The following is a 27,920-nucleotide window of genomic DNA, read 5'->3' as shown; positions in this document are numbered from 1 at the left end:
ACCCAATGTTGAAAGGAAAAAGTCCGGATGATTCCCGAGTGAATAAAACATGGCGAGCTCCACTGCAGCGGTGGGAACAAGCATCTCGGTAATATTTTGTTTATATCTCAATTTGTGATAACTTTTATTGTAACCTTATCATACATATTCATGTTGTGTAATTGCCCTGGTGGAATTCGACGTTAATGTTATAAAATGGACATGTGAAAGCAAAGTATATGCAATAATAGATTATCTATTTATTTTTATGTGATTTTCTGAAATGAAAGCAAAAGCTTGAAATGTACTTTGTTCATTTTAATTTTAAGGGATAATTGCCTTGTGCAATGGGCCGACACCATCAGGGAGAAACAGATTACCCAGAAAAAATTTGCATAGAAACCTTTTCACACAGATTAGTTTCAATGGCATTAATGGAGAATAAAACAATGGGGAAATGTCGTTTTCATTAAGCCTTGAACTACTTTCAGTGAGTTGGAAGTTATAATTATGGGCTGATGAATTTTGCTCTTACGATGAATTAAGAAATTATTATTGTCATAGATGGAACAGCCTTTTCAGCTGCTATCTTCCGTTATCGCCAACATGACAATTATGACATCATAGTAATAATGACATCATAATAAAGGTTTGGAATTCGAAGTTATGGACTGACCCGACTTGTAACCTTCAAGTGAGTTTGGTTAATTGTAAGTTATATAGTGGGGCTGCGGTGTAAATATTAAAAGTTATTGCATACTTTGTTGGTGTTCACAGGGCTGCATTGTTTTTTTGTTTATGAAAGATGAAGAATTTTTTTCTGAAGTCACGTATGTTTTCCTGTACTTATGTATTATGCCAACCTATATAAAGTTTTTTGGGGGAAAAACTTCCAAAAACCATCACAAAACCACATACATTTTCATGAATCTGAAATAGTAGCTGAGGTGACAAAGCTTAATTTGTATGCACTGAGAGTCTTTACTATATAACCTGTCAATAGGTGCATGGCTTCTGAGCTATATGAAGGCACGTACTGCACTCATGCATGCATGCACATACTACAGGTATATTAATTTCACTCATATGCAGAAAGCCTTGTCACGTCGGCTGGGGCAAACTACCTTGGTTGGAGGTGAAATGTCAAGATACCTTAGTAGGAAGACTGGTTTATAAGATTGTTAACCATGACAATGTGATATTAAAATCCTTGCATCCAAATGCAGTTTGTAATTCAGTATAAAAAATTATGATATTTTCTGTAGTTTAAGTACGATCATTAGTACAAAAATAAATTTATGACTTGCCTGACATTTTTAGTATGCCTAAGAGTATCATTATTCTGTCTGAGTTAAAAAGATTTGCTAGAGGTTCAGTGACTGTGTATCTTGAAGAAATACTGGGAATTAAAAACACAGGGCTTTTTCTGTGAGCTTTTTGGGGACGTTAATGGTCCCCCTTCCCAATTAAAGTTATTTCATATTCTTGTCGAATTCCCAAAATTTGCAGTTTACAGGTTACTCCTGAAAAAATTTTCCTAATTCACCAATTTTCTTCCCAAAATTAGACAAAAGGGCCCTTTTCCAAACCAATGAGAAAAAGCCCTGGAACACCCATACAAATCTGGGTACATCCCCTAACCTTTACATTCAAAGCTTCTGTTTTGTAGATACGTTTGAAAAACCTTGCAATCAAATCCATTGCCCAAAGATGTGTAGAAGTGGATTCAATCATCCAGTCAACAGGAGGGAAGGTTTGTCAGTTTTTATCAGAGCAATTTTTTTTTTGAGAATGTTTTCACTCTGTGCAAATGCACAGAGTGAAAACATTCTCAAAAAAAAAATGAATGGAACAAACTTTTGTTTAGTTATTTTAGTATTCGTGTTCATGCAAGTGTTGCAGCAATACCAATGCATACAGTCAAAAACATTTCATTTTGTCTAAGTTAGATCTGTTGTTGGTGGGGTTTATTTTTTAGATGAATTTTACATTTAAATAATAAATTGTGTTTACTTATTGTAGTGTATTGAATTATTATCTGATTCCGGAACTATACTTGTCCGGATCACTTTAGTCAAGCCAAGCGTATTAGTATAATCTCAGTATATAAAGTATTTCTGTTATGACAGCCATGTTAGTGGTATGTGTTATATATTCAAAGCGGTAATATATAATGTATAAGACACCCCACTTATAAATACCATTGGTAATTATTTTGTTTTTCAGGGAGTGATGATTAGAAATGTTTTTTAAATTTGATCATATGCTCTGTATAGGAACTGAGAAATGCCCTCCCAGACCTACTGGAGCACATCTTTGGCCTAGATTCAGAGCCTGGATGGGGACTGGACATTCTATGTCGCTCTACTAATACACACGATTTTGATGCAGTGAGGAAACTTCTAGCTCCTGAAGGTCCGCTTTTTACCCTTATCAGTAATCTGCAAGGGGACCAGTACATTAGCTACGAATTTCCAATTAGATATTTACCTGTGAGTATTGCTGTTTATTTTCAGTCTTTACTAGAGAAATGGTGAAAATTTAACTTTGGGCATTCAAAAATATGTTTTCCTATCGTAAATACAATAAACATTGTGGGGAAAACAAAAAGACAAACAACAAAGTCTTACTCACTCAATGTAATACTTGGTATATGATAATATATGATAACTCCTTATTTAATCATTATTTTTGAATGAAATCAGATATTTGACATTATTTGGAAGGAATGATTCTGTAATTAATCACCGTAGTGACCCAGCAATGTTTTGTTTTTACTTTTGTAGGCCCCAACAAGAAACATTATTGAGGAAGGAGGGATCCCTTTGTTTTATGCCAATAAATTGCAGTACCAGAACTATGGACGCCCAACAGTGGTGCTTAGTATCCTTATTCTATAACAGAATCAGAACGAGAATCAAAACAACAGTTGATATGAATATTCTTATACTCTCTAGTTTAACCATAGATTTGATCTATGATTTAGCAAAGTAGTATTGAGTAAACTGGCAAATACACAGAATATTAACAAGTTGAGGTCAAATACGCAGTTAACGTATATTCTTGCCTTAGAACTTTTGTAATCACCTGTTATATCAGAGATAAAACTGGATTTATATTTCACAAATTACAAAGCAAGAATATTTCTCATTTCAAAAAACTCACACTAGAACAGATTCTGTTACGTAACTGTATCTGTATAAGGATACATAAGACAACTGTTGACCTACCGTTGCATCAGAAATAGATTTAATGAGATAGCATGTTACAGTCCCCCTGAGGCATTCTACCCAGGAGTTCTTTCAACCACCTTGTGATTATTTGCTTTGATAATGCTGTTGAAAGTGTTACCAGATTATCTTGCTATTCCTGATCTTTTGTTTTCTGATTTTGCTGATGATGACCTTCATGTTTATGACCTTGGAAGTAATTACCTTGTTGATGACCTTGACCTTTGTCAGATGCGTTTGAGTGTTACATGTTCCATTTTGTGTATTGCCTGGTTAGTCCAGCATGGCAGAAGAGAAACCCGACTTGGAACACACTGACTGACTGCTTGTATCCCTGTCTCCTAGATGATTATCTCACATACTTCTTACCACTACACAAAGACAGTCTTCCAGCAATGCCCCACAATATCTCTCCCATGCGTAGTCCTATGGCACACTCAATCATAGGGTAAGTACAGACCACACACACTCTGGACATTGGGTGAATCTGCTAAAATATACCCCACAAGTCTGTCCAATTGAGAGTATGTACCCTCAACATTAGGAGAATCTGCTAAAATATACTCCACAAGTCTGTCCAATCTAGAGTTTGTACCCTCAACATTAGGAGAATATGCTAAAATATACACCACCAGTCTGTCCAATCTAGAGTTTTTACTGTCCTACAACCCTCTTTTCACCCGCAAACACTTCAATTTTCAGTGACACAGCAGTGTTCTGATGATGTTGGAGACAGTTGATCTTTGAGTTTTACCTTTTATTTTACAGAAGTAAATCCTCTAGCAATGTGACACCACCCAAGACAAAGTCAAGGCTAGGTCTGCTGAAGTCCAGCTTCACAACTATGCCTAAACAGCATACTCAGGGCTCACCTGTGTTTGGTCAGAGCGAGGCAGAAACCTGGCGCTCAGAAACATTGCTTCAGGTCTGTAATGCTGGCTGTTGTGTAGTTTTAAAACTTAGGAAATATGAAATTTTGTTTATTTTGTACCTCTGTTTTCATAAAATATTGAGACATTGCATTTGGCTCTCCCATAGTAAATCACATCTTCACATTTTAAGCCCACTACCAGGTATATGATAGTGATCAGTTTCAAACACTGATAGGGATACAAAATGTCTGACAGGAGGTCATCTATGGTTTTACCACTTGAAGTTAGTTTATTATTTCTCAAGAAATATTCAATTTCATACAAGCAAAGTTTAAAGGATCTGTTTGGTTCATAATAAAAAGTGCAGAAAAAGTAGTGATAGGTAGGAAAAAAGGTCAAATTTACATAGATACAATATGGATCATACATAGCTGGTGCCAAGCCAAGATCCCTGCAGGATCTCTTTTGTTTTATGAATATCTATGAGTTGTATTGTAAAGGTCAAAGTTTGTATCTTTTCACTGAAGATTTGTTAGGTGGAATTGAACAAGGAGTCAACTGACTTAAGATCAAAGTCACTTGGTTAAAGGTCAAGGTCTTTTGAGTTCAAAGGGAAGTGTTTTGCCATAATCACTAAGATATCTCAGTGTTCAGGGATAAAAATGAATGAAACCTTTATTACAAACATCACTTTGTATTTGATTGTTTCCTTCACAGACATGTCCACAAAGGTTTCCTTTCTGCAAGCTTGAGCGTTATACATGTTCCCAAACATTTTCAGATTTTCAACCATCTTTACACTTGTAAATACCTCTATCAGTATTGCCTGTGATGCTTAGATATAAGTGAAGTCACGTGTAATGTACGTAAATATGATACCCACAGAAGTTAGATTTCTAATTTTTACAAAAAGTCTGCTCTGCAGGAAGGGCAAAAGCATTGTACCTGCATGCTGCCCCCATTGCAGGATTGTAAGAGGCAAATGAATAAGGGATCTTGTCTTTCTTTTCCTTCTTTATAGCTTTCTTCTTTCTTATGTCTCCCTTGACACTATCTCATGTTTGGCCTTCAGTTGAGCGTTCGCCCTGTGAGGAAGGCTTTGTGTTCTGTCCTCGGGCCGAGACAAACCAGTTTCTATATGTTAGTTTCTACTGCTGCTTAACGTTCAGCAATTTGGGACTACCGATTTGCCCATTGTCGGTATATGTGACCAATGAAGAGTCCTGCTGCGTGTCTTCAGCAGTATGCTTTTGTGAGGTAGCACTATGAAGTCAGCATAAGTTCTGAGTTATCATGAAGACACACACATTGCCATATCGAAGCCTTCAAAAACACACACATACACTACATGCATGAATCACACAAACACAGGAGGGGAGGCCTAAAATGACAACAGCCAGCTGTTGATAGTACGTTCAACAAAACTAGACCAAACTAGTTACACAGAGAATGACATATTAAAGGCTATGCTCATTTTCTGTAACTCATCCTGTTGATAGATATTGAAATGATTTTTTTTCTTTCAGATTTTGGCAGAATTTTGGCTGAATCAGAACCCAGTTGAGGTAGAAAGACAACTACTTACTGGCAATGCAATGGTAGGTAGTATTTAGTATTTGAAGGATATATTGGAACAAAATGTCCTACCCCTTCAAAATATTAGAGAAATATTAGAACAATCTATTAAGCATGTTGATGGAGTATTATTTTAATTGATTACTCAATATGCATGTACAGCCACAAAGAGACTACATTATAATCAGTATTGATCCCCTTTTACATGCTGTAGCAGGTTGCTATAGTAATATTTTCCGTCCCCTCTACCATAGACTATGATTGGCCCTTCCCGGCGGGCTCGAGGACCATTTGACTATTTGTATGTAAGTATAAAATTTGGATGACCAGCCTTCCCCATGGTACCTGCATATATACTCAAACATTGTCATCGTTTTTGTCTCGAGAATCGGCCTAATAGATGATTACAACATTTAACATGAAATAAATTAACTGACCATCTGCATGTCTATAAAATAAAGTTACCAAGTAACAATACTACAGGTATATCTAGAGCTGTTGTATTACCAGGTAACAATACTACAGTTATTGTCTAGAGCTGTTGTCTTATCAGGTAACAATACTACAGGTATATCTAGAGCTGTTGTCTTATCAGGTAACAATACTACAGGTATGTCTAGGGCTATTGTCTTATCAGTTAACAATACTACATGTATGTCTAGGGCTATTGTCTGACCAGGTAACAATACTACAGGTATATCTAGGGCTATTGTCTTATCAGGTAACAATACTACAGGTATGTCTAGAGCTGTTGCCCTATCAGGTAACAATACTACAGGTGTGTCTATGACTGTTGTCTTACCAGGTAACAATACCACAGGTGTGTCTAGGACTATTGTCTTATCAGGTAACAATACTACAGGTATGTCTAGGGCTCTTGTCTTATCAGTTAACAATACTACAGGTATGTATAGGACTATTGTCTTACCAGGTAACAATACTACAGGTATGTCTAGGGCTATTGTCTTATCAGGCTACAATACTACAGGTGTGTCTATGACCATTGTCTTACCAGGTAACAATACTTCAGGTATATCTAGGGCTATTGTCTGACCAGGTAACAATAATACAGGTATATCTAGGGCTATTGTCTGACCAGGTAACAATACTACAGGTATGTCTAGAGCTGTTGTCTTACCAGGTAACAATACTACAGGTATGTCTAGGGCTGTTGTCTTACCAGGTAACAATATTATAGGTATGTCTAGGACTGTTGTCTTACCAGGTAACAATACTATAGGTATGTCTAGGGCTGTTGTCTTACCAGGTAACAATACTATAGGTATGTCTAGGACTGTTATCTTACCAGGTAACAATACTATAGGTATGTCTAGGGCTATTGTCTGACCAGGTAACAATACTACAGGTATGTCTAGGACTGTTGTCTTACCAGGTAACAATACAACAGGTATGCCTAGGGCTATTGTCTTAACAGGTAACAATACAGGTATGTCTAGGGCTATTGTCTTATCAGGTAACAATACTACAGGTATGTCTAGGACTGTTGTCTTATCAGGTAACAATACAACAGGTATGTCTAGGGCTATTGTCTTATCAGGTAACAATATTACAGGTATGTCTAGGGCTATTGTCTTATCAGGTTACAATACTACAGGTATGTCTATGACTGTTGTCTTACCAGGTAACAATACTACAGGTATGTCTAGGGCTGTTACCTGTCTTATCAGGTAACAATAATACAGGTACAGTTGTGTTAGTAGTTTGATAGCCAATCCATAATGCTTTATATGATACAGCTGTAACAGAAATTATGTATTTCACTGACAGTAAAATGAAATCCAATACACTGTTTTACATTGATTTGCCATTTTCTCTAAATCATCTTTGAAGTACATAAATCATAAACACCTACATGCAGTTGTTAAACTGATCTAAGCTGAGAATATGTGTTAAATTAGCCTGTGCTATCAGTAAAGACAAAAATGATGACAAATCTGCATGTTATGTGACAATGGTTTACTGTCACTTTAGTTCAGCTGTATACTCTCTTTAGATGTTGTACATTTCTGCATTCAAACATTTGATTATTGCACATTTATTCACCATAGCAAGGTCATTTTGGCTACTAATTCAATTGATTTTCAATTGCCTTATGTGGTAATTTTTACTAGTGATATGCATTTTATATTAATAAGATAATTTCACTAGTTATATAATTTTAAGTTGATGTTTTAATAAAATCATTTTAATGAGTTAATTGATTTTTTATTGCCATTTTTTGTTTTACAATGTTATAACCCCCTGTTGTTGGTGAAGTTTGATGCTTCTCTCATGAGTTTTGTTAAGTAATTAGAGGATGATATTTAAGTTCATCAAATTATCCCAGGGAGAGAAAACATGCTTTGTGACTTCAAGAAATATACTGTATATTACAGAAATGATGTGCATGTTCACACTTTACTACATACATTAATATTTTGTACCTATATTTAGATGCATGCCATTGGTTTTGAAATTGTCCTCCTAGTTTTAAGCTCTATGGGACGAAGTCCAGGGGAGTTTTTGCTATACACCTGGCATCTGTGACGTCTGCATCTGTAGACAGCTAGGTTAAAATGTTAATAAAGCAGTGATGTGTCAATACTAACAAGGATACAGCTTAGTTTATTTCACATGTGTCTTCCTTTGGCAAAACTTTAACATTGGTACTTCATTTGTGGACCTGCTGACCTTGACCATGACCTTTGGCCAACTTAAGAAAAAAAAATCCAAATTTCAACCCACTCAGCAAGCTATGTTGTCTTCAGATAACTCTTGTTAGGGTTACCAGCCATGATTTCAGAGAATATAACCACAACAGTCCATCATGTATTCACATTAGTTAATGTATTTAAAATATTGTGATATAAAATCTGCCCTTGTTTTATAAAAACATAACTAACTCTTATTAGCTTCTTGAGAGTTTGTTGTTCTCTCACTCTTGGTATGTTATTGAAGCTTTTTAAGTGAGGACTCCCTATACCTTGTTTGTCCATGGTGGATCTTTGTGGGATGTATACATTGACAGATCCTGCATCTCTACCCCCACCCCCAACCCCATAGTGATTTCATAATTGTACTCCTGGGTTTGGAGATTCTTCCAATCCTTGACAGATCTTTAAACTAAGATTTTTCTTTTATTTGATACCATATTTGTTTTATTTTGTCAATTCTTAATTTCAAGATTTCCTTATTTCATAAATTTTTTTTTTTAATTATTTCATTTTACTCCTGGAATAATCTGCTTTAGCTTTTAGCACCACCATATAGAAGTCTGTATACTTATATCTAGGCTGTATACCGTATTGGGCACTTCTAGAGATCTTTTATTTTTACAATAATGTACATGTATATACTAGCATTGATATATGACACAATTTATGTGTACTCTGGTGCAGGGATTTAATTATTTAAACTCAACACTTACTTTTATACCCAAAGCTCTGAGATTTCATCATTATTAATATTCATCACATTACAGGCCTGATGTTACATACATCTAAAACATTTCATCACATTACAAGTCTGATGTTACACACATCTAAAACATTTCATCACATTACAAGTCTGATGTTACACACATCTAAAACATTTCATCACATTACAGGCCTGATGTTACACACATCTAAAACATTTCATCACATTACAGACCTGATGTTACACACCCTCTAAAACATTCCATCACATTACAGACCTGATGTTACACACCCTCTAAAACATTCCATCACATTACAGGCCTGATGTTACACACATCTAAATCATTTCATCACATTACAGGCCTGATGTTACACACATCTAAATCATTTCATCACATTACAAGCCTGATGTTACACAACATTCAAAACATTTCATCACATTACAGGCCTGATGTTACACACATCTAAATCATTTCATCACATTACAGACCTGATGTTACTCACATCTAAAACATTTCATCACATTACAGGCCTGATGTTACACACATCTAAAACATTCATCCATACAGACCTGATGTTACACACATCTAAACACATTTCATCACATTACAGGCCTGATGTTACTCACATCTAAAACATTTCATCACATTACAGGCCTGATGTTACACACATCTAAAACATTTTCATCACATTACAGACCTGATGTTACATACATCTAAAACATTTCATCACATTTCAGACCTGATGTTACACACATCTAAATCATTTCATCACATTACAGGCCTGATGTTACACAACCTCTAAAACATTTCATCACATTACAGACCTGATGTTACACAACATCTAAAACATTTCATCACATTACAGGCCTGATGTTACACACATCTAAAACATTTCATCACATTACAGGCCTGATGTTACACATCTAAAACATTTCATCACATTACAGACCTGATGTTACACACATCTAAATCATTTCATCACATTACAGACCTGATGTTACACACATCTAAAACATTTCATCACATTACAGGCCTGATGTTACACACATCTAAATCATTTCATCACATTACAGGCCTGATGTTACACACATCTAAAACATTTCATCACATTACAGGCCTGATGTTACACACATCTAAAACATTTCATCACATTACAGACCTGATGTTACACACATCTAAAACATTTCATCACATTACAGACCTGATGTTACACACATCTAAAACATTTCATCACATTACAGGCCTGATGTTACACACATCTAAAACATTTCATCACATTACAGACCTGATGTTACACACATCTAAAACATTTCATCACATTACAGGCCTGATGTTACACACATCTAAAACATTTCATCACATTACAGGCCTGATGTTACACACATCTAAAACATTTCATCACATTACAGGCCTGATGTTACACACATCTAAAACATTTCATCACATTACAGGCCTGATGTTACACACATCTAAAACATTTCATCACATTACAGACCTGATGTTACACACATCTAAAACATTTCATCACATTACAGGCCTGATGTTACACACATCTAAATCATTTCATCACATTACAGGCCTGATGTTACACAACATTCAAAACATTTCATCACATTACAGGCCTGATGTTACATACATCTAAATAATTTCATCACATTACAGGCCTGATGTTACACACATCTAAAACATTTCATCACATTACAGGCCTGATGTTACTCACATCTAAAACATTTCATCACATTACAGGCCTGATGTTACATACATCTAAATCATTTCATCACATTACAGACCTGATGTTACACACATCTAAAACATTTCATCACATTACAGGCCTGATGTTACTCACCCTCTAAAACATTTCATCACATTACAGGCCTGATGTTACTCACCCTCTAAAACATTTCATCACATTACAGACCTGATGTTACACACATCTAAAACATTTCATCACATTACAGGCCTGATGTTACACACCCTCTAAAACATTTCATCACATTACAAGCCTGATGTTACACACATCTAAAACATTTCATCACATTACAGGCCTGATGTTACACACATCTAAAACATTTCATCACATTACAGGCCTGATGTTACACACATCTAAAACATTTCATCACATTACAGGCCTGATGTTACACACATCTAAAACATTTCATCACATTACAGGCCTGATGTTACACACATCTAAAACATTTCATCACATTACAGGCCTGATGTTACACACATCTAAAACATTTCATCACATTACAGGCCTGATGTTACACACGTCTAAAACATTTCATCACATTACAGGCCTGATGTTACACACCCTCCAAAACATTTCATCATATTACAGGCCTGATGTTACACACATCTAAAACATTTCATCACATTACAGGCCTGATGTTACACACATCTAAAACATTTCATCTCATTACAATGTACACCTCCTACTTGAGAACATATCACAGGTAGAGCCAAGTCTTTTTAGACAGAGGATGTATTGTACATTGTATTGATGCATTGGTCAAAATTTGCTGGCAGTTTGTATGTGTTTTATATATGTATATGCTTTTGTCGGGATGCATTGTGTGCTGCATACCTGGTTATAGTTACCTGTAAACGGCCAGGTGAGAGATTGTGTGTTTAGGGCTGTACACAGAGCAACATGTGAGGGATGATATAATGTACAATATATTGTAATTCTCGAGTTGATATAACATGATGCATACAATCCTGAAAGTCATGATATCTGCAGAAAGTACAGAGCTATAATATCAAACAATGCCGGTACAGATATTGATTAGAAGGTCACAGCTATAATATCAAACAATGTCGGTACAGATATTGATTAGAAGGTCCTGCAACTAACAGCTCAAGACTTATCATTATTGATTGATTATGATTAGAAGGTCCTGCAACTAACAGCTCAAGACTTATCATTATTGATTGATTATTGATGTATGTATATTGCTAGATATCTTAGATACCAATGTGGTGATATATTTACTTTGTTTAAAACAGTTTATTTTATTAGACATGTCATTCTGTCATTATGATAAATCAGTGCTAGGTTTGTGTATAGATGTAATACAATTCCTCACAGACATAAAACAACAGAATTTATGAATGACCCTTATGGATGTTTTTTTCTTCTTTACAGGAACACTTCATGCCAAGTAAGAACCACACCCGCCTTGTACGCATGCTCATCAAACACGTCCATAACTTTGTCAATACGGCCCCCCACGATGTGCTGACATCCTCATACCAAACCCATCTGGTATCGCCCCTTGATGAGTTCAAAAAGTAAGACAGCCTGTTTTGTCAGCCTGTGATTAACTTCTCTAAAGTTAGATTTGTAGTATATGCTGTAGAACATTGCTCTCTATAAAGCAGTAAAGTAGTAATATAACACCCTGGTGGGAGTTATCTCCCTTGGGATTAAACCCTGAACTCATACTTGTGAAAGCTTAAAGGGACATCACAGTAAAAACTTCTTTTTTTTTATTGATTTTACATGTTTTATACATCTCCAGTAACTTTTCTATCCTGATATTAGCATCAATTTCCAGTGTCCAGCTTGACCATACAATTTAGTCTGAAAAAAACCCTCTCAGATATAGTTGTGATCATATCATGTTGCTGTTGAAAAACGAGGCAGTTATTTTGTAAACAGGAACACCTCATGTGTTTCGTATAGATTATTATATTATTTCATAAAAGACAAAGCAGTAATCCCAAAAGTGTCAACTTGTTGATAAATCTTCATAAATAAGGAGGTTAAATTTGTGTATATCAGTTGGTTTTCTGAAGTCTTCAAATATAATTATATAGAATTTATTTTATAGGAGTCTGCTTCCACACATCATCCAGAAGAAACTGTATGCTTTCCTTAGACATGGATTCGATCGGTGGCCATTGGATTCATCATTTAGGCTGGTGGGTGAAAAGGCCTTTTTATGTCTGATGTATAAATATGTCATTATTGCATGTGTGAGAAATCCTCAGGGCCCTGTCTTTGTGTATCTTGTCCAGGTTCTATCTCCTACACTTCTTAACGTTGGCACTTCATACTTAGGGCATGAGTTAAAGCGGTGTGTCATGAAGGAGACCCACATTGTTTCCTTTGACCTACATCAAAGATAGACTTCAGAACTATTTTAAAGGAGCCCATGCACATGTAAAAAATAACCAGACACTTTCTTCTGTATATGTTTGTAATACTTTATATATTCAGTTTCCATCAAGTATGATCATGATACATCTGTATGCACATTTAAGGTCTAATATTTTAGCGCACCTGGTCTGAAGGACCAAGGTGAGCTTATGCCAATATCATATAAAACTTATACAAATGATGGGTCAAATGTCAAAGTTCAAAGTTCCAACCAATCAAAAGACTGTTCCACTGGACCAAGTGATGTATCAATGGTATGCAAAATTGATACTGACCAGGCAATAGGCCAAATAACCCTACATATTCTGAAAATTGTAAAGAATTCTCACAATTATTTCCCTACTGAAGTATAAGTCATGAAATCTTGTTTACCTGTATAGATGTTGGAGACATGGCTGACATACATCCAGCCCTGGCGCTACATCCCCAGTGCCAACAACAACCGGACCAAACTCCGCCGTGATAGTGACCCTGATACCAAGGCTGTGGATGAAATCCGCTGGTCAGTGCCTGATACCTTAAGCTCATGTAGAGATTTTACTGTATTGATACAACTTTGTATAGTGTACATCAAAATATAGTGGTAATGTATTGGTAAATATGAAAATTTATTTTGTCATTATATGTGAAGTAACAAATAATTTCATAGATACCGTTTTAATTATAATAATTCCTGGTTTACTTAGTTCTACATTATTATTTCCTTTATTACAGTCTTGATTCAATGTTATCTGTCTTGTTTTGACCAATAGATTTGTCTCCTTTTTAAGAGAAAGTGTTAACTTCTACAAAGTTTAGAAATGAAATACTATATTTATAATGTTGGTGTGATCCCCTTGTTTTTACTGACCACATGTTTGTTGAGGATAATCAGTTGTACTACACTGTGTTAGAAATTAGAATTACCTCCCTTGTTTTTACCGACCACCCCTTTGTGGAGGTTAATCTGTTATATTACACCGTTGGAAATTATAATTACCTCCCTTGTTTTTACCGACCACCCCTTTGTGGAGGTTAATCTGTTATATTACACTGTTAGAAATTAGAATTAGCTCCCTTGTTTTTATTGACCACTCCTTTGTGGAGGTTAATCTGTTATATTTACATTTGGATGGCAAAGCCATGATATAAACAAACTAAACAAATTTGCAGTCTATGAGAGTATAACTGACACCCAAAGCGTGACACCATTCTATGCATAACTGACACCCAAATCGTGCATTCGGGTGTTATTCATACGCGACCGGATCCCCCGGAACAACTTGCAACCAATGTAAACAAATGGCATCTTATCATTGCTCATCATGCTATCGGATAGAGTACGAGACCAGAAAACAAATCTTAAAATGTAAAACGAAAATAAAGGTAAGAATGGTTAACAATCACGAAAATGGAAATAAAACAAGATTTAATAAACACATATGTTGACAGATATTTGTTCCGGGGCCAGAGTGGAAAATCATTACACACCACATTGTTTGCGCGCCACCGCCATCCAGTGTTTGAATGACAAAAAATTTGATACCCGACACATCATGTTTATGTCAAATCATAAGAACGAGGCTTCTCTCCGGTCGTACAATAGAACAGTTTCTTCTTCACAAAAGAAAGCATCAAGTGGTGCATTACCGTGTCTAACGCATCATAAACTTGAAACAGCCATGGTACCCGTCACAAGCAACGTTGTCGCTGAAGCTCGTCCAACTCCCTCGGCCACTGTCACTTCTCTCATTGGTCGTATCCCTGACACCGGTGCTGTTGTAGCTACTATAAACTGTAATCAGGTTTCCATGCAATCAAAGAACATGTTTACATCTGGTTTTTTGGCGAATTCCACTTTCTCCCACTGCACATTCAACTTTCATAGCTAAACTCTGTCAATGCTGTCAGCCGTTGCGTGCGCGTGGTGACGGGTGAAATTTCCATCCGCATAATTGTTCCGGATGGTAAATTTTTTGAAAAAATCCGAAATCGTTAACAAACTGAATAATTCATCCGTATATTCTGAAATACTGACTACCAATATTATTGATATTGTTATTAAAATATCTGATGATGTTTTCAGTATTTTTTTAATGATTTCCACGCACTATTTTTTTTATTTTTTTTGCCAATCAGCACGTGAATCACAATAGGCTGTTCAATTTGTTGACCTCTGACAGTGGAAACGTCGGTAAAAGTCAGATTTCAAATTATAATGAAAATTAAAGTTGAAATCGAAAAGAAACTAATATAGAAAACGTAAATATAAGCATTAAACTGTCTTTTTATGGATTATATGGTCTATATAGATGCCAGAGCTTTGCAGACAATCATTTCATAATGCGCTTTCGCTAGCGCGCATTATGAAGATTGTCTGCAAAGCTCTGGCATCTATATAGACCATATAATCCATAAAAAGACAGTTTAATGCTTAAATATTACACTGTGTAATAATTACCTCCCTTGTTTTTTTAACTGATCAGGCACCCCTTTGTGGAGGATAATCTGTTGTTCTACACTGTACTGTTCCAAGAGTTCCTGTGCCGTGTGTTCCGTATGGACCTCACTGCTCCCATCAATGGCGTCATGTTGTACAGGGTTGCAAAGGTAGGTATCTCCTGTGGTGATGGCTTTAAATCGTGAGAGGAAATGGGAGTATGACATTATAAAGTGGGAGAGGAGGGTATGGAGTGAGAGAGAGGGGAGTATGAAGAGGAGGAGGAGAGTCTGAAGTGAGAGAGAGGGGAGTCTGAAGTGAGAGAGAGGGGTCTGAAGTGAGAGAGGGGAGTATGAAGTGAGAGAGAGGGGGGTCTGAAGTGAGAGAGGGGAGTATGAAGTGAGAGAGAGGGGGGTATGAAGTGAGAGAGAGGGGGGGAGTATAGAAAGTGTATGAGGGGAGGGGGGAGTATGAAGTGAGAGAGAGGGCGTTTTTTTGAAGTGAGAGAGGGAATGAGTGAGAGGAGTATATGAGTGGGGGGTTGAGGGGAGAGGGGAGTATGATGGGGGGAGTTGAAGTGGGAGGGTTTGAGGGGCCAGGGGGTGGGGGGGTCTGGGGGGGGGGCGACGTGGCCGGGGGCTCGGGCGGGGGGTTGGTGGGGGGGGTTTTCGTGGGGGGGGGTTGGTGGGGGGGGTTTTGGGGGGGGGTTTTGGGGGGGGGTTGAAGGGGGGGGGTTGTTTGGGGGGGTTGGGGGGTTTGGGGGTCTTTGGGGGGGGGTTTAGCTTTTTCTTTTTTTTTTTTTGCCCCCAAAAAAATTATAGAAAAACCCAAAATATAAAAAAAAAAAAAAACCCCAGGAAAAAAAAAAAAAAAAAAAAAAAAAAAAAAAAAAAAAAAAAAAAAAAAAAAAAAAAAAAGGGGCCCGGCTTTTTTTTTTAAATTTTTTTTTTTCCCCCTTTTTTTTTTCCCTTCCGGGGGGGTTTTTTTTTTCCCGGCCCCCCCTTTTTCCCCTCCCCTTTGGGGGTTTCCGTGGGGGTTCCTTCCTGTTTCGGGGGTCGGTTTCGGGCGGGGGTTCCTTGGGGGGCTTTCTGGGGAAAGGGTTTCTGGGGGGGGGTGGGGGGGGGGTTGGGGGGGGGTTTGGGGGGGACCTGGGGGGGGTTGGTGGGGGGGGTTGGGGGGGGGGGTTTCTTGGGGGGGGTCTGAAGTAGAGAGGGGGTCTTTGAGGAGGGGGTTGAGTGAGAGAGGGGAGTATGAAGTGAGGGGGGTTGGTGGGGAGGGAGTATGAGTGAGAGAGAGGGGTATGAAGTGGAGGCGGATATCTGCAGTGGAGAGGGGGTGGTGAGAGAGGGGGATGTGAGGGGGGTAGAGGGAGGGCGGTGGGTCTAGGTTCTCGGCGGGGTCTGGTGCGCCGGGGGTCTCGTGCGGCCCGGTAGGTGGGGCGTGGGCGGACGGGGGCTGCCGTGCGCGGGGCGTATTGGTCGCGGGGGGGTTTGGTGCGCGGGGTTTGCCGTGGCGGGGGTTCATGGTGGGGGGGCGTTTGACGTGGGCGGGGGGTGCGCGTGCGGGGGGTATGGCGCGGGGGGGTCTGAGTGGCGCGGGGTGCCGTGGCGCGGGGGAGGGGTGAGGGGTGTGGGGGGCGCGGGGGTTCGCCGTGCGGGGGGAGTTGCCGTGCCGCGGGGGGCTGCGCTGCGCGGGCGGCTGCCGTGCGCCGGGGGTGCGGGGCGCGGGGGGCTGCGGGGGGGTTGCGCGCGGGAGCTCCCGTGTGCCGGGGGGTCTGCCGTCGCCGGGTGTGCGGCGGGGGGTCTGTGCGGCGGGGGTCTGCGTGGCGCGGCGGGGGTACTGCGTGGGCGCGGGGGGGGTCGGGGCTGCCGTGCGCGCGGGTTTTCTCGGGCAGCGGGGTATGACTGGAGCGCGGTATGGCAGGCGGGTTATGACGGCGGGGGAGGCTGTTCGGGGGGGTCTGCCATGGCGCGGGGGTTGGTGCGGCGGTTGGTACGCTTGCGGAGGGGGGTTGCGCGTGCGGCGGGGTTGGTGGGGTGGGGGGGGCGTCTGCGTGCGGCGGGTGTTGGTGGGGAGCGGGGTGTTGCGGCGCGGGGCGTTGGCAGGGGTGCCGTAGCGCAGGGAGGCTGCCGTGGGGCGGGGGTCTGCCTGCGCGGGGGCGGTGAGTGGGGGGGTGCGTCGCGCGGGGGCGTCTGCGTGGCGGGCGGGGTATGCCGTGCGCGGGGGGGGTGCGGCGCGGGGTTACCGGGCGGCGGGGCGTTGCGGGCGGCGGGTGGTGACGTGGACGCGGGGGTTGCCGTGCGGGGGTGCGTGCTGCGCGGGGGGTCTGCCGGGGGATGTGGGCGGGGGTTGCGGAGGCGGGCGGGTGCGGGGGGGGGAGCTGCGTGCGCGGGGGTTGAGTGCGCGGGGGTTGCGGGGGTTGACGCGACGGGGGTCGTGCGCGCGGGGCGTCTGCCTGCGGCGTGGGGTCGCCGTGGCGGGGGTCTGCCGTGCGCGCGGGCGTCTGTGCGCCGCGGGGGTTGCCGGGGCGCGCGGGGGGGTTGCGTGAGCGGGGGACTCTGATGCGGGGGGGTCTGCTGCGCGCGGGTTCCTGCGCGCGGGGGTCTGCGTGGCCGGGGTTGCAGGCGCGGGTGTGGGGGGGTCTGCGTGGCGGCGGGGTATGCCGTGCGCGCGGGGCGTTTGCCGTGGGGCGTTGGTAGGCGAGCGGGGGTTGGTGGGGGGTTGCGTGCGGCGGGGGGTTGGAGAGGGTGCGACGGCGGGGGTTGCCGTGGCGCGAGGGGGGTTGGTGCGAGGGGGCTAGCGTGCGCGCGGGGTCTGCGTGGCTCGGGGGGTGCTGAAGTGCGCGGGGGCGTTGCGTGAGCGGAGGGGGCTCCAGTGCGCGCGGGAGTCTGACGGGCGCGGGGGTCGGTGGCGCGGGGCGTCGCCGTGCGGGGGGCTGCCGTGGGCGCGGGCGTCTGCGTGGCGCGGGGGGTGCGTGGGGGGGGGTCGCGTGCGCGGGGGGGGGGTTTGCGGGGGGGTTGCGGGGGTGCGGGGGGCGGGGTGGGCGGGGGTGGTTGCCGTGGGGGGCGTCGCCGTGGGCGGGCGTTGCGCGCGGGGGGGTTGAGGAGCGGGGCGTTGCGTGCGGAGGGGGTTTGGTGGCGGAGGGGCTTGACGTGCGCGGGGGTGCCGGCGCGCGGGGGGGTCTGCCGTGGGCGGGGGGAGGTGCAGGGTCGTGGGGCGAGTGCGGGGGGTGGGGTGGCGGGGGGGGGTTGCGTGGCCGGGGCGTCTGGGCCGGGGTGGTGGCGGGGGGAGTGCGGGGGGGGGTCTGCAGTGCGCGCGGGGCGCTGCGTGGGGGGCGTCTGCCGTGACGCGGGGGGTCTGAATGGCGGGGGCGTTGGTGGAGAGGCGAGAGGGGCGGAGTGAAGGCGCGGGGGGTATGAAGTGAGGAGAGGGGGGTAAGTGGAGGAGGGGTTGAAGTGAGGAGGGGGGTTGAGAAGTGACGACGGGGAGGAGGGCAGAGGGGAGGGGGGTGGGGAGGGGGGTGCGTGCGCGCGGGGGTACGTGACGGACGGGGGCGGGCTGCAGGGAGGGGGTTGCGGCGGCAGGGGATCGACCTGCCGCGGGGGTTTGCTGCGCGGTGAGATCGCCGTGCGCGCGCGGGGGGTCTCGCATGGGGGTGAGGCGCGGCGATGCCTGACGCAGCAGGGGTTTGGTGCGCGCGATTTTGGCGCCGGGGGGGGGCGTCCGGTGGCGAGACGGGGTACGTAGTGAGAGGGGTGAGTGGAGGCGGGGGTTGAAGTGAGAGCGGGGAGTTGAGTGAGAGAGGGGGGGTATGGTGAGAGCGGGGAGTATGGGGGAGGTGCTTTAGAAGTGAGGAGGGGAGTTGAAGTGAGAGGGGCGTATGCCGTGGGAGGGGGTTGAGTGAGGCGGGGGGTATGAAGTGAGCGCGAGGGGGTATGGTGACGGGGGGCGTACGCCGTGCGCGGGGGGTGTGCGGGGTGGGGTCGCGGGGGGGGGTTGGGGAGGGGGTCTGGAGGGCCCGGAGGGCGGGGCTTTGGTGGCGCGGGGGGTGGGGGTGGAGGGGTCGAGGGGAGGGTTGGTGTGCGGGGGGTTGAGTGGGGGGGTTGCGTGCGCGGCGGGGGGTTGCGTGAGCGCGGGGGGTCTGCCGTGCGCGCGGGGGGAGCGTCTAGGGGGCGGGGGTTGCCGCGGGGGCGTTGAGGGAGGGGAGTATGGGGCGGGGGTTGCCGGGTGGCGCGAGGGCGTCTGCATGTGAGGACGGGGGAAGCGTGTGGCGGGGGGGTGGTGGGGCGGGGTCTGCACGGGCGCGGGTGGAGTTGCCGTGGGCGGGGGGTTGCGGGGCGGGGTCTGCCGTGCGAGGGGGCGTCTGCGTGGGCGGGGGTATGAGCCGGCGGGGGGGGTCTGCCGTGGCGCGGGGTTATGCGCGGCGGGGGCGTGGTGACGGGGGTGCGTGCGGCGGGGCGTCTGCGTGGGCGGGCGTCTCGTGCGGCGGGGGGAGTGGTGCGCGCGGGGGTTCTGGGCGGCGGGGGGTCTGGGGCGGGGCGTACGCGGCGCGGGGGCCGGGGTCTGCCGTGCGGCGGGGCGTCATGCCGTGCGCGCGGGGGTTCGCCGTGGCGGGCGGCTGCCAGTGCGCGCGGGGGGGTATGCCGTGGGGGGTATGGTGCGCGAGGGGGGGTCGTGGCGGGGTATGAAGTGAGCGGGGGGTATGACGTGCGGAGGTATGGTGCGGGGGTCATGCGTGGGGGGAGTGGTGAGGGGGAGTTGCGTGGAGGGGAAGTTGAAGTGAGAGGGGGGTGGAGTGAGAGGGGTATGGGGGGGTCTGAAGTGAGGAGGGTATGAAGTGAGAGAGGGGAGTATGAAGTGAGAGAGGGGAGTATGAAGTGAGAGAGGGGGGAGTACGAAGAGGAGGAGGAGAGTCTGAAGTGAGAGAGGGGGGTATGAAGTGAGAGAGGGGAGTATGAAGTGAGAGAGGGGAGTATGAAGTGAGAGAGGGGAGTATGAAGTGAGAGAGGGGAGTACATTATAGATGTAGTTTGTTTTAATCAATTTTATTATTTCATTCCACCAGTAAAAGTTTGATTTCTATTGATGGAATTCAGTCCAACAACAGTATGGTCTATTTGTAACTGATAAGCACAGAGTGATGAATACAGAATGTTTTAATAGTTTTGTTACAATCAATTTTCAAGTGTATTTCATGTTTTGTGAGGATTAATAGATTTTTTTTTATTAAAATACAGGTATTCAGTCTCCAGAACCTGTCAACACTTATTCGTACAGGTATGTATACAAAGGTACTTCTTTGGAATGTCTAATGATTTTTCCTTAGTAATCCTTATAACCTGATAATTTGATCTAAAACACAGAATCATGTGTATTACTCTGTAATCCTTAAAACACCTGTCAATTTGGTCTAAAACACAGAATCATGTGTATTACTCTGTAATCCTTAAAACACCTGTCAATTTGGTCTAAAACACAGAATCATGTGTATTACTCTGTAATCCTTAAACACCTGTCAATTTGGTCTAAAACACAGAATCATGTGTATTACTCTGTAATCCTTAAAACACCTGTCAATTTGGTCTAAAACACAGAATCATGTGTATTACTCTGTAATCCTTAAAACACCTGTCAATTTGGTCTAAAACACAGAATCATGTGTATTACTCTGTAATCCTTAAACACCTGTCAATTTGGTCTAAAACTCAGAATCCTGTGTATTAATCCTTAAAACACCTGTCAATTTGGTCTAAAACACAGAATCCTGTGTATTAATCCTTAAAACACCTGTCAATTTGGTCTAAAACACAGAATCCTGTGTATTAATCCTTAAAACACCTGTCAATTTGGTCTAAAACACAGAATCCTGTGTATTTTTTTTTTTTTTTTTAACACAAACATTTAATACCCCAGAACATGTTTACATTGGAAGGCTGCCAAGGTTGGGGCCTTGGGGTCAGCCTTCAAAATATAAACAATGTCCCCACGCAGGGGGGCTCTCACTCGCCACACAACTGACACAATTTACACATCTCATACTCTGACGCTTTTTTTTTTATAAGTATAATGTACACATACAGTGAACACAATTACCATAATATATGCAAATCAACAAAATGTTCGGTAAATATTTGTGTAATAAAGATCAATATAAATGAAAAAAAAAAAAAATACGATACATATTTACATACAAATCAGGCTAATACAGTCGATATTGGAAGGTGAATTAAGTGGATATGTTTTAATATTATTAAGGATTTTAGTAGATAGTTTTCCTACTGCAAGATGACTTCCTGTTTCCGGACTTTATTAAATGGTAAATATTGTTGTATTGTGTGTCTGGTTTGTCTGTTCCATTTCTGAATTAATTGTCAGGTTAGTTAATTCAATCTAATTCGGACGTATTCAATATAATAAATAGTGTAGCTTAATCCTGTGTATTAATCCTTAAAACACCTGTCAATTTGGTCTAAAACACAGAATCCTGTGTATTAATCCTTAAAACACCTGTCAATTTGGTCTAAAACACAGAATCCTGTGTATTAATCCTTAAAACACCTGTCAATTTGGTCTAAAACATAGAATCATGTGTATTACTCAATGTATTTTTGTTTGTTAAAAATGAAATCTGTCTTATATATACAAGTAAATGATTATGTACTGTAGCTGAGCGTGACTTGTGTTCCTCCCTGTACCGCTCCCTACGACTGTCCCCAACCCATGATCTAGGAGGTAGTTATCTGTCACAGGAGACAAACCTCAGCCTACATACACAGATCTCGGAGCTAGAAAGGTCAGGGTTCCAGTATTCTCCGATGTTTGGGCCGGCTGCAGACCCCACCATACAGGCAGTAAGTATTACAATCGTAAATACTTTGTATATTATATACTGAATTGATGACATCTTGCAGATTATTTTTGTTGAGACAATTAATGCTTAATATTATATTCGATAAATAATGCTTTAAAGCAGTACATTTTTAACTCAAGGAATATACACTTTCAGACTTATAGTTTGTAAATTAAATTGGTCTGTAAGATAGATACTTGTGACTAATGCTTCAAATATTTAATAAAAAAATCTTAAAATGTGCAATAAACCTTCAATGGGTAGTAGACATTGTTTTGAGATATATTTTTACCTTGGCCTACTGTTGCAGGTGACGGACGTAATGAAACAGATATGTCAGGCCAAGACAACCATCAGTACTGTGGAATCCTCAAAGACAAAACACACCAAGTCTGGCCTGTCCTCACTCTTTGATATGTCTACCTGGTTTGAGGACCAAAACAAGAGTTTTGGAGACCTGAGTGTTGCTGAGGTGAAGAAACTCCATGGTTATCTTGAGATGAGCATCAAAGGATTATGTGTTCTGTTTGAGGTTAGATTAAGGCCTTTTTCCCATTTTCAATGGTTTGATGGATTTGAATAAATTACTTCAATAGAAAGAAGTTTTCAGTATAACAATATCCTGCCCATGCTGGGGCTTAAACTAGTGACAACTTGCTCTTCAGTCGGAGTCGGGGCCTGTACTCTGTCTTTTACACTACTCCCTCCTTCACAAAGACTTCACATATATCTACACATTAAACATCATACATGTGTATTTGAAGAGGAAAATGGTCAACATGTACCAAAAAAACTGGATAGAGCCGGCCCTGAAATGTCGTTATGGTTGATAGTTGTGAGGTGTATGTGTGTTGTTGGGTACTGTATTAATTACTAGATTTATTTTCCTTTGTCAGATACCGCCCATCGATTACCAGTCACACGGTATGTGCTCCTCTTTGTACGACCCAACCTTAACGTTGGGACAGGCATCCTTACTGGGCTGTTTGTCTGAGCCAGGAACACCAGACTGTGAGGAAACAGAGGAGGGTATACAACTTACACCACTCGGTAGATACCAGGTCAGTGGGACAGCTCTAGCAGCTTCATTCCTTGAGGGATTTTGATAAAACTTCCCACAATAATAAAGGACCATAATATCTCAAACAATTTAGAATTTCATGGTATTTGGGTCTTCTGACTAAATGCAGGTACAATTGATCATATAAAATTCTAGCTTCTGACTAAATGCAGGTACAATTGATCATATAAAATTCTAGCTTCTGACTAAATACAGAGGTATAATTGATCATATAAAATTCTAGCTTCTGACTAAATACTGATGTATAATTGATCATGTAAAATTCTAGCTTTTGACTAAATACAAATGTATAATCAGTCATATAGGATTGTTGTAACTATAGTGTTTACCCTGTTTCTTAAAGATGATGAACCGGATGAAAAAATTTGATATTGGTTACCAAGGGGACCCAGCTTTACAGCCTATTAGAAGTTTTGAAAATGCATTACTAGTGCGTCTACTGCACCAGTTCTGTCTCTTCGTAAACACACAGGTAAGAAAAGTGTAAACACACTTGTAAGAAAAGTGTAAACACACAGATAAGAAAAGTGTAAACACACAGGTAAGAAAAGTGTAAACACACAGGTAAGAAAAGGGTAAACACACAGGTAAGAAAAGTATGATTTGTTGACAGTCAGCGTTTTGCCTTTTCCATATGGTCTGTACAGATGATGAAAAGTGCTGGAATTCTGGGTCAATGCTGGAAAATTCTACTGGAATTTTGGGTCACTGCTGGAAAATTCCACTGGAATTCTGGGTCAGTGCTGGAAAATTCCACTGGAATTCTGGGTCAGTGCTGGAATTTGCTCATGAGTGCTTGAAAAATATTATAATTCATACTTACTTGCTGTAAACATACTTTTTTAGATTCCTTAAAAATGAATAACTTATTACTGTACTAGAAATTAAATTTAAGAGAGAAAAATATAATCGTCAGTATTATTTACTTTAATTTTTTGTAATATCCAGATTGTCACGTTTGATTATTTATTACAAGTGCAGTCTTTTGAGCACTTTACTTAAACAGCAAAATTTCTGTTATAAAGTTAAAAATTACCCAAATTCCCTACAAGTTTGGACAAAAGATGCACCTGGAAAATTGAGAAAAAGTGCTATAAAATTGCTGGAATTTTGGTGTGAAAAATCTGTATGGGGATTTCACATTTTGTTTCAGCATACTTATTGTGCTAGTGTAATTCAAGATAATATTGCCATCTTTTCAGTCTGACTTTTCCCCCCTTTACCTCTACATTTATATGTGAAATTTTCACTATTTCAAAATGTTTGGATATATTTAACAGCTTCTTTGAGTATCATGTTCTTGTAATCATCAGTCAATTACTGACCTTGTCTTATCCTTCAATTTTTTTTGTCGCCAGTTCCACTCGGAGATCCTGAACCTATACTACAGAGAAGGAATCCTTGGAAAGCTGTTTCAGGTGTACCTGTCCCCAACTCTGACACCAGACAAAACACTCACTTCACCAATCTCTAAAAATGTGCGCCAACAACTTGAAACACCAAGACTTAATCTACGCTTTTTGGCAAATTACCGCAACTTGATGTATCTAGGAATCGTGTATCTGTTTCTGAGATTTCTGTTTGGACTAAGTCCAATGGGATACTTTTTCTTCCTCTTGTTTTGTGGACTTGTGATTGGATTCCTCCGAGCGTTAGCGCAGCCAAGACAAACGTCACACACAGAGAGTGATACGTGATACCATTGATGTGCTAACTAGGCGTTGTGATAAACACAGGTGGCCGCGAACAAATGCAGCAGTAAATGACACGCCCACCTGTCTTGTAGCCCCTGTTAATACATATGAATGACAGAGCCTGTGATGATATTAATTCTGGAAAAAATCTTACAATAAAGTATATTTTTCCAATGGTGACCACAAGAAGGGTTAGACATATTACACAGAACAAGACGAAAATAGTCAGCTCCTTCGGGGACGAGACAGGGATCTCAACCTTCCAAGCAAGATTTCTAAAATGTCAGACACTTGGTAAGCCTTGTGTTAAACAACTTACAAATCTCCCCTCACCCCATGTGGGTGAAAGATATTATAACTGTCACAGTTAGGAGGGAATACATGTTTTTTGTATTTGATCAAATATTTTGATGATGAGATGGAGTGCTCATTTCATTTATCTATTAAGATGTTGTGATAAAAAACGACAGACACATTTTCTTAAATATAGTATTTTTTAGACATAATTGTTCATGTAATATTGAGTTATATATAATTAGTAATTTTGATATGATGTTAGCAGAATTTATGGAACAAGTTCATTTTATTCAGTATGTCATGAATATGAATACATTGTATAAAATTCCTAAGTATAAAGCAAAATCCAAAATTATTTTCCCTATAAGATAGGAGAATTTTTACTCAGCGGGTGCTTTCCCAGTGCAGAGATAATTTAGTACCATCTGATATAACGTCACGGGAGAATTTTTACTCTAATGGTACATTCTCTGTACACAGATAATTTATTTATTTAATATAACCTCACAGTAGTGTTATATTATCCATATTGTTTGATATTGACTTGAAATTAAAATTATTAAAACTGCATCCCTCATTTACTTCTGTAAGCCCACACTATGGAGAGGGTCTGATGTTACACTAGTGGATTTCACTGAGGATGCTATAACAATCACCCTATCAAATGTACAGTACCAGGTTTTAGAAAGTAGAATTATATAAAGTGGATTAAATGATAATTGCCTGGGGGTTCCATCAGATATCCATGTGACCAAGAACAGAAAATGTAATTCAATCCAATTTTACTGATGCTTGATAACATAGACATGTCCCAAGGCAGTACATGCCAGTTGTAGGATAGATTTCTGTTCGGGAAAAAATAAGAAATAGAGCATTATACATTGTACAGTTATCATGAAATATCTATATTGTTATATTGTAGTTTGGAGTGATTTTATCGTCAGGGGAAAGTAATTAACTACATACATATGTACAATGATATTGTATTGAAGTAAAAACACTATAAAATACTGTGGTGGCAGATCTAGAGTAGTTAAGGTGTCCCGACACTTAAACACTAGCCCTCCATCTCTGGGTTGCGAGTTCGAAAACCTACGTGGGTAAGTTGCCAGGTACTGACCGTAGGCCGGTGGTTTTTCTCCAGGTACACGGGCTTTCTCCCACCTTCAAAACCTGGCACGTCCTTAAATGACCCTGGTTGTTAATAGGACATTAAACAAAATAAACCAAACTTATAAAATACTGATTATCCTGTATGGTCTGCAGTTCAGCACATATTTGTTGTCTTTATTTATTTTTATAACCAACATTAAGGCTTGCTTTATGTAATCTGTATACAGAGTAAATAAGCTGTACATTGTGTTTATATAGGTACTAAGGACCTTAATGTGGCTGTTATGGCGATGGAGTTAGAACTCTTTACATGATTGGCGTCGTCCTGTTAAATGATGTCTGGAGTTAAAACTCTTTTCAATGTTTTAATCATCCAATTAAAGGATGTTTGTGGAGTTATATCTCTTTCCAAAGTTGTAGTTGTCCCATTAAATGATATTTTGTGGAGTTAAACTTTTCACAATGTTTAAGAGTAGGGGTCAGTCAGAACAGGCAAAGGAGACCTTGATGGTTCATCTATTTATTAACGACTGGTTTCGTCCATACTGTGGGCTTCTTCAGGACAAAACATAGAGTATTTGTACACCTAGGATTCTAAAAATGAGGATACCACATGCATTGTTAACTGTGACATAAGTGATAATGTTAGACATTGTGATGTCATCAACAATGGATATTACAGTGACGTCATCAATAATTGTTTACATTATCACGTCATCAACAGAATCATGATAGATAATTACTTTTAACAGGACAGAGATATCACTACAAAGAGATTAAGTAGGATCTTCTGATTAAGATTAAAAAGGTACTATTGATTGTGAGTATCATTACAAAGTTCTGAATCTGTAAAATACAGGTATCGTTTTAAGGTAAGCTGGCCTTTGTATACTGTACAATATAAAGGAATCATTAAAGAGATCAGTGTTTACTTGTTTACAATGTTGTAGTTATCCCATTCAATGAGGAGTAACACATTGAAATGTATGATGGTTGACTATAAAGGGAGATTTTTTTAATTACCGTGGGTAAATTGATTATATCTGATGCAAGTGTACAGATAAATTGCTTTTTGCTGGTATCTCTTGTAGAGATGTCGAAGTGATTAACAATGCTGCTACATAAAATATTTTTTTGTAATTCTGACTTGGTGTTTTATTTTGAAAAAGGCTCTGAAGACATCTATTGGCCAAAATACAGCCCAGAAGTAATATTTCCTGAATGACAATT

At 41.6% G+C, this 27,920-nt stretch overlaps 1 protein-coding gene across 2 annotated transcripts; it reads left to right on the top strand.

The window, feature by feature from the left end:
* The first annotated feature begins 17 nt into the window (after positions 1-17).
* Positions 18-27,825, top strand: LOC117333515 (sphingomyelin phosphodiesterase 4-like). Of its 2 annotated transcripts, XM_033892836.1 has the most exons (18): positions 18-88; positions 1,649-1,732; positions 2,256-2,471; positions 2,766-2,862; positions 3,441-3,657; positions 3,978-4,134; positions 5,608-5,679; positions 5,911-5,961; positions 12,220-12,365; positions 12,908-12,998; positions 13,617-13,738; positions 15,702-15,825; positions 20,893-20,932; positions 22,322-22,506; positions 22,816-23,037; positions 23,402-23,566; positions 23,930-24,058; positions 24,945-27,825. In XM_033892836.1, the coding sequence occupies exons 1-18, from the start codon at positions 50-52 to the stop codon at positions 25,281-25,283; spliced, it is 2,496 nt and encodes an 831-aa protein (XP_033748727.1). In that variant the 5' UTR covers positions 18-49; the 3' UTR covers positions 25,284-27,825. The 2 variants fall into 2 exon arrangements, with proteins under 2 accessions (XP_033748727.1, XP_033748728.1); XM_033892837.1 differs by lacking the exon at positions 5,911-5,961.
* Positions 27,826-27,920: the final 95 nt, after the last annotated feature.

The sequence above is a fragment of the Pecten maximus genome, chromosome 8 (genome assembly GCF_902652985.1).
Source record: "Pecten maximus chromosome 8, xPecMax1.1, whole genome shotgun sequence".
Classification (NCBI taxonomy): domain Eukaryota; kingdom Metazoa; phylum Mollusca; class Bivalvia; order Pectinida; family Pectinidae; genus Pecten; species Pecten maximus.
Note: the sequence above shows the minus strand (reverse complement) of the source record. Positions and strands in the feature narration are given on the sequence as shown.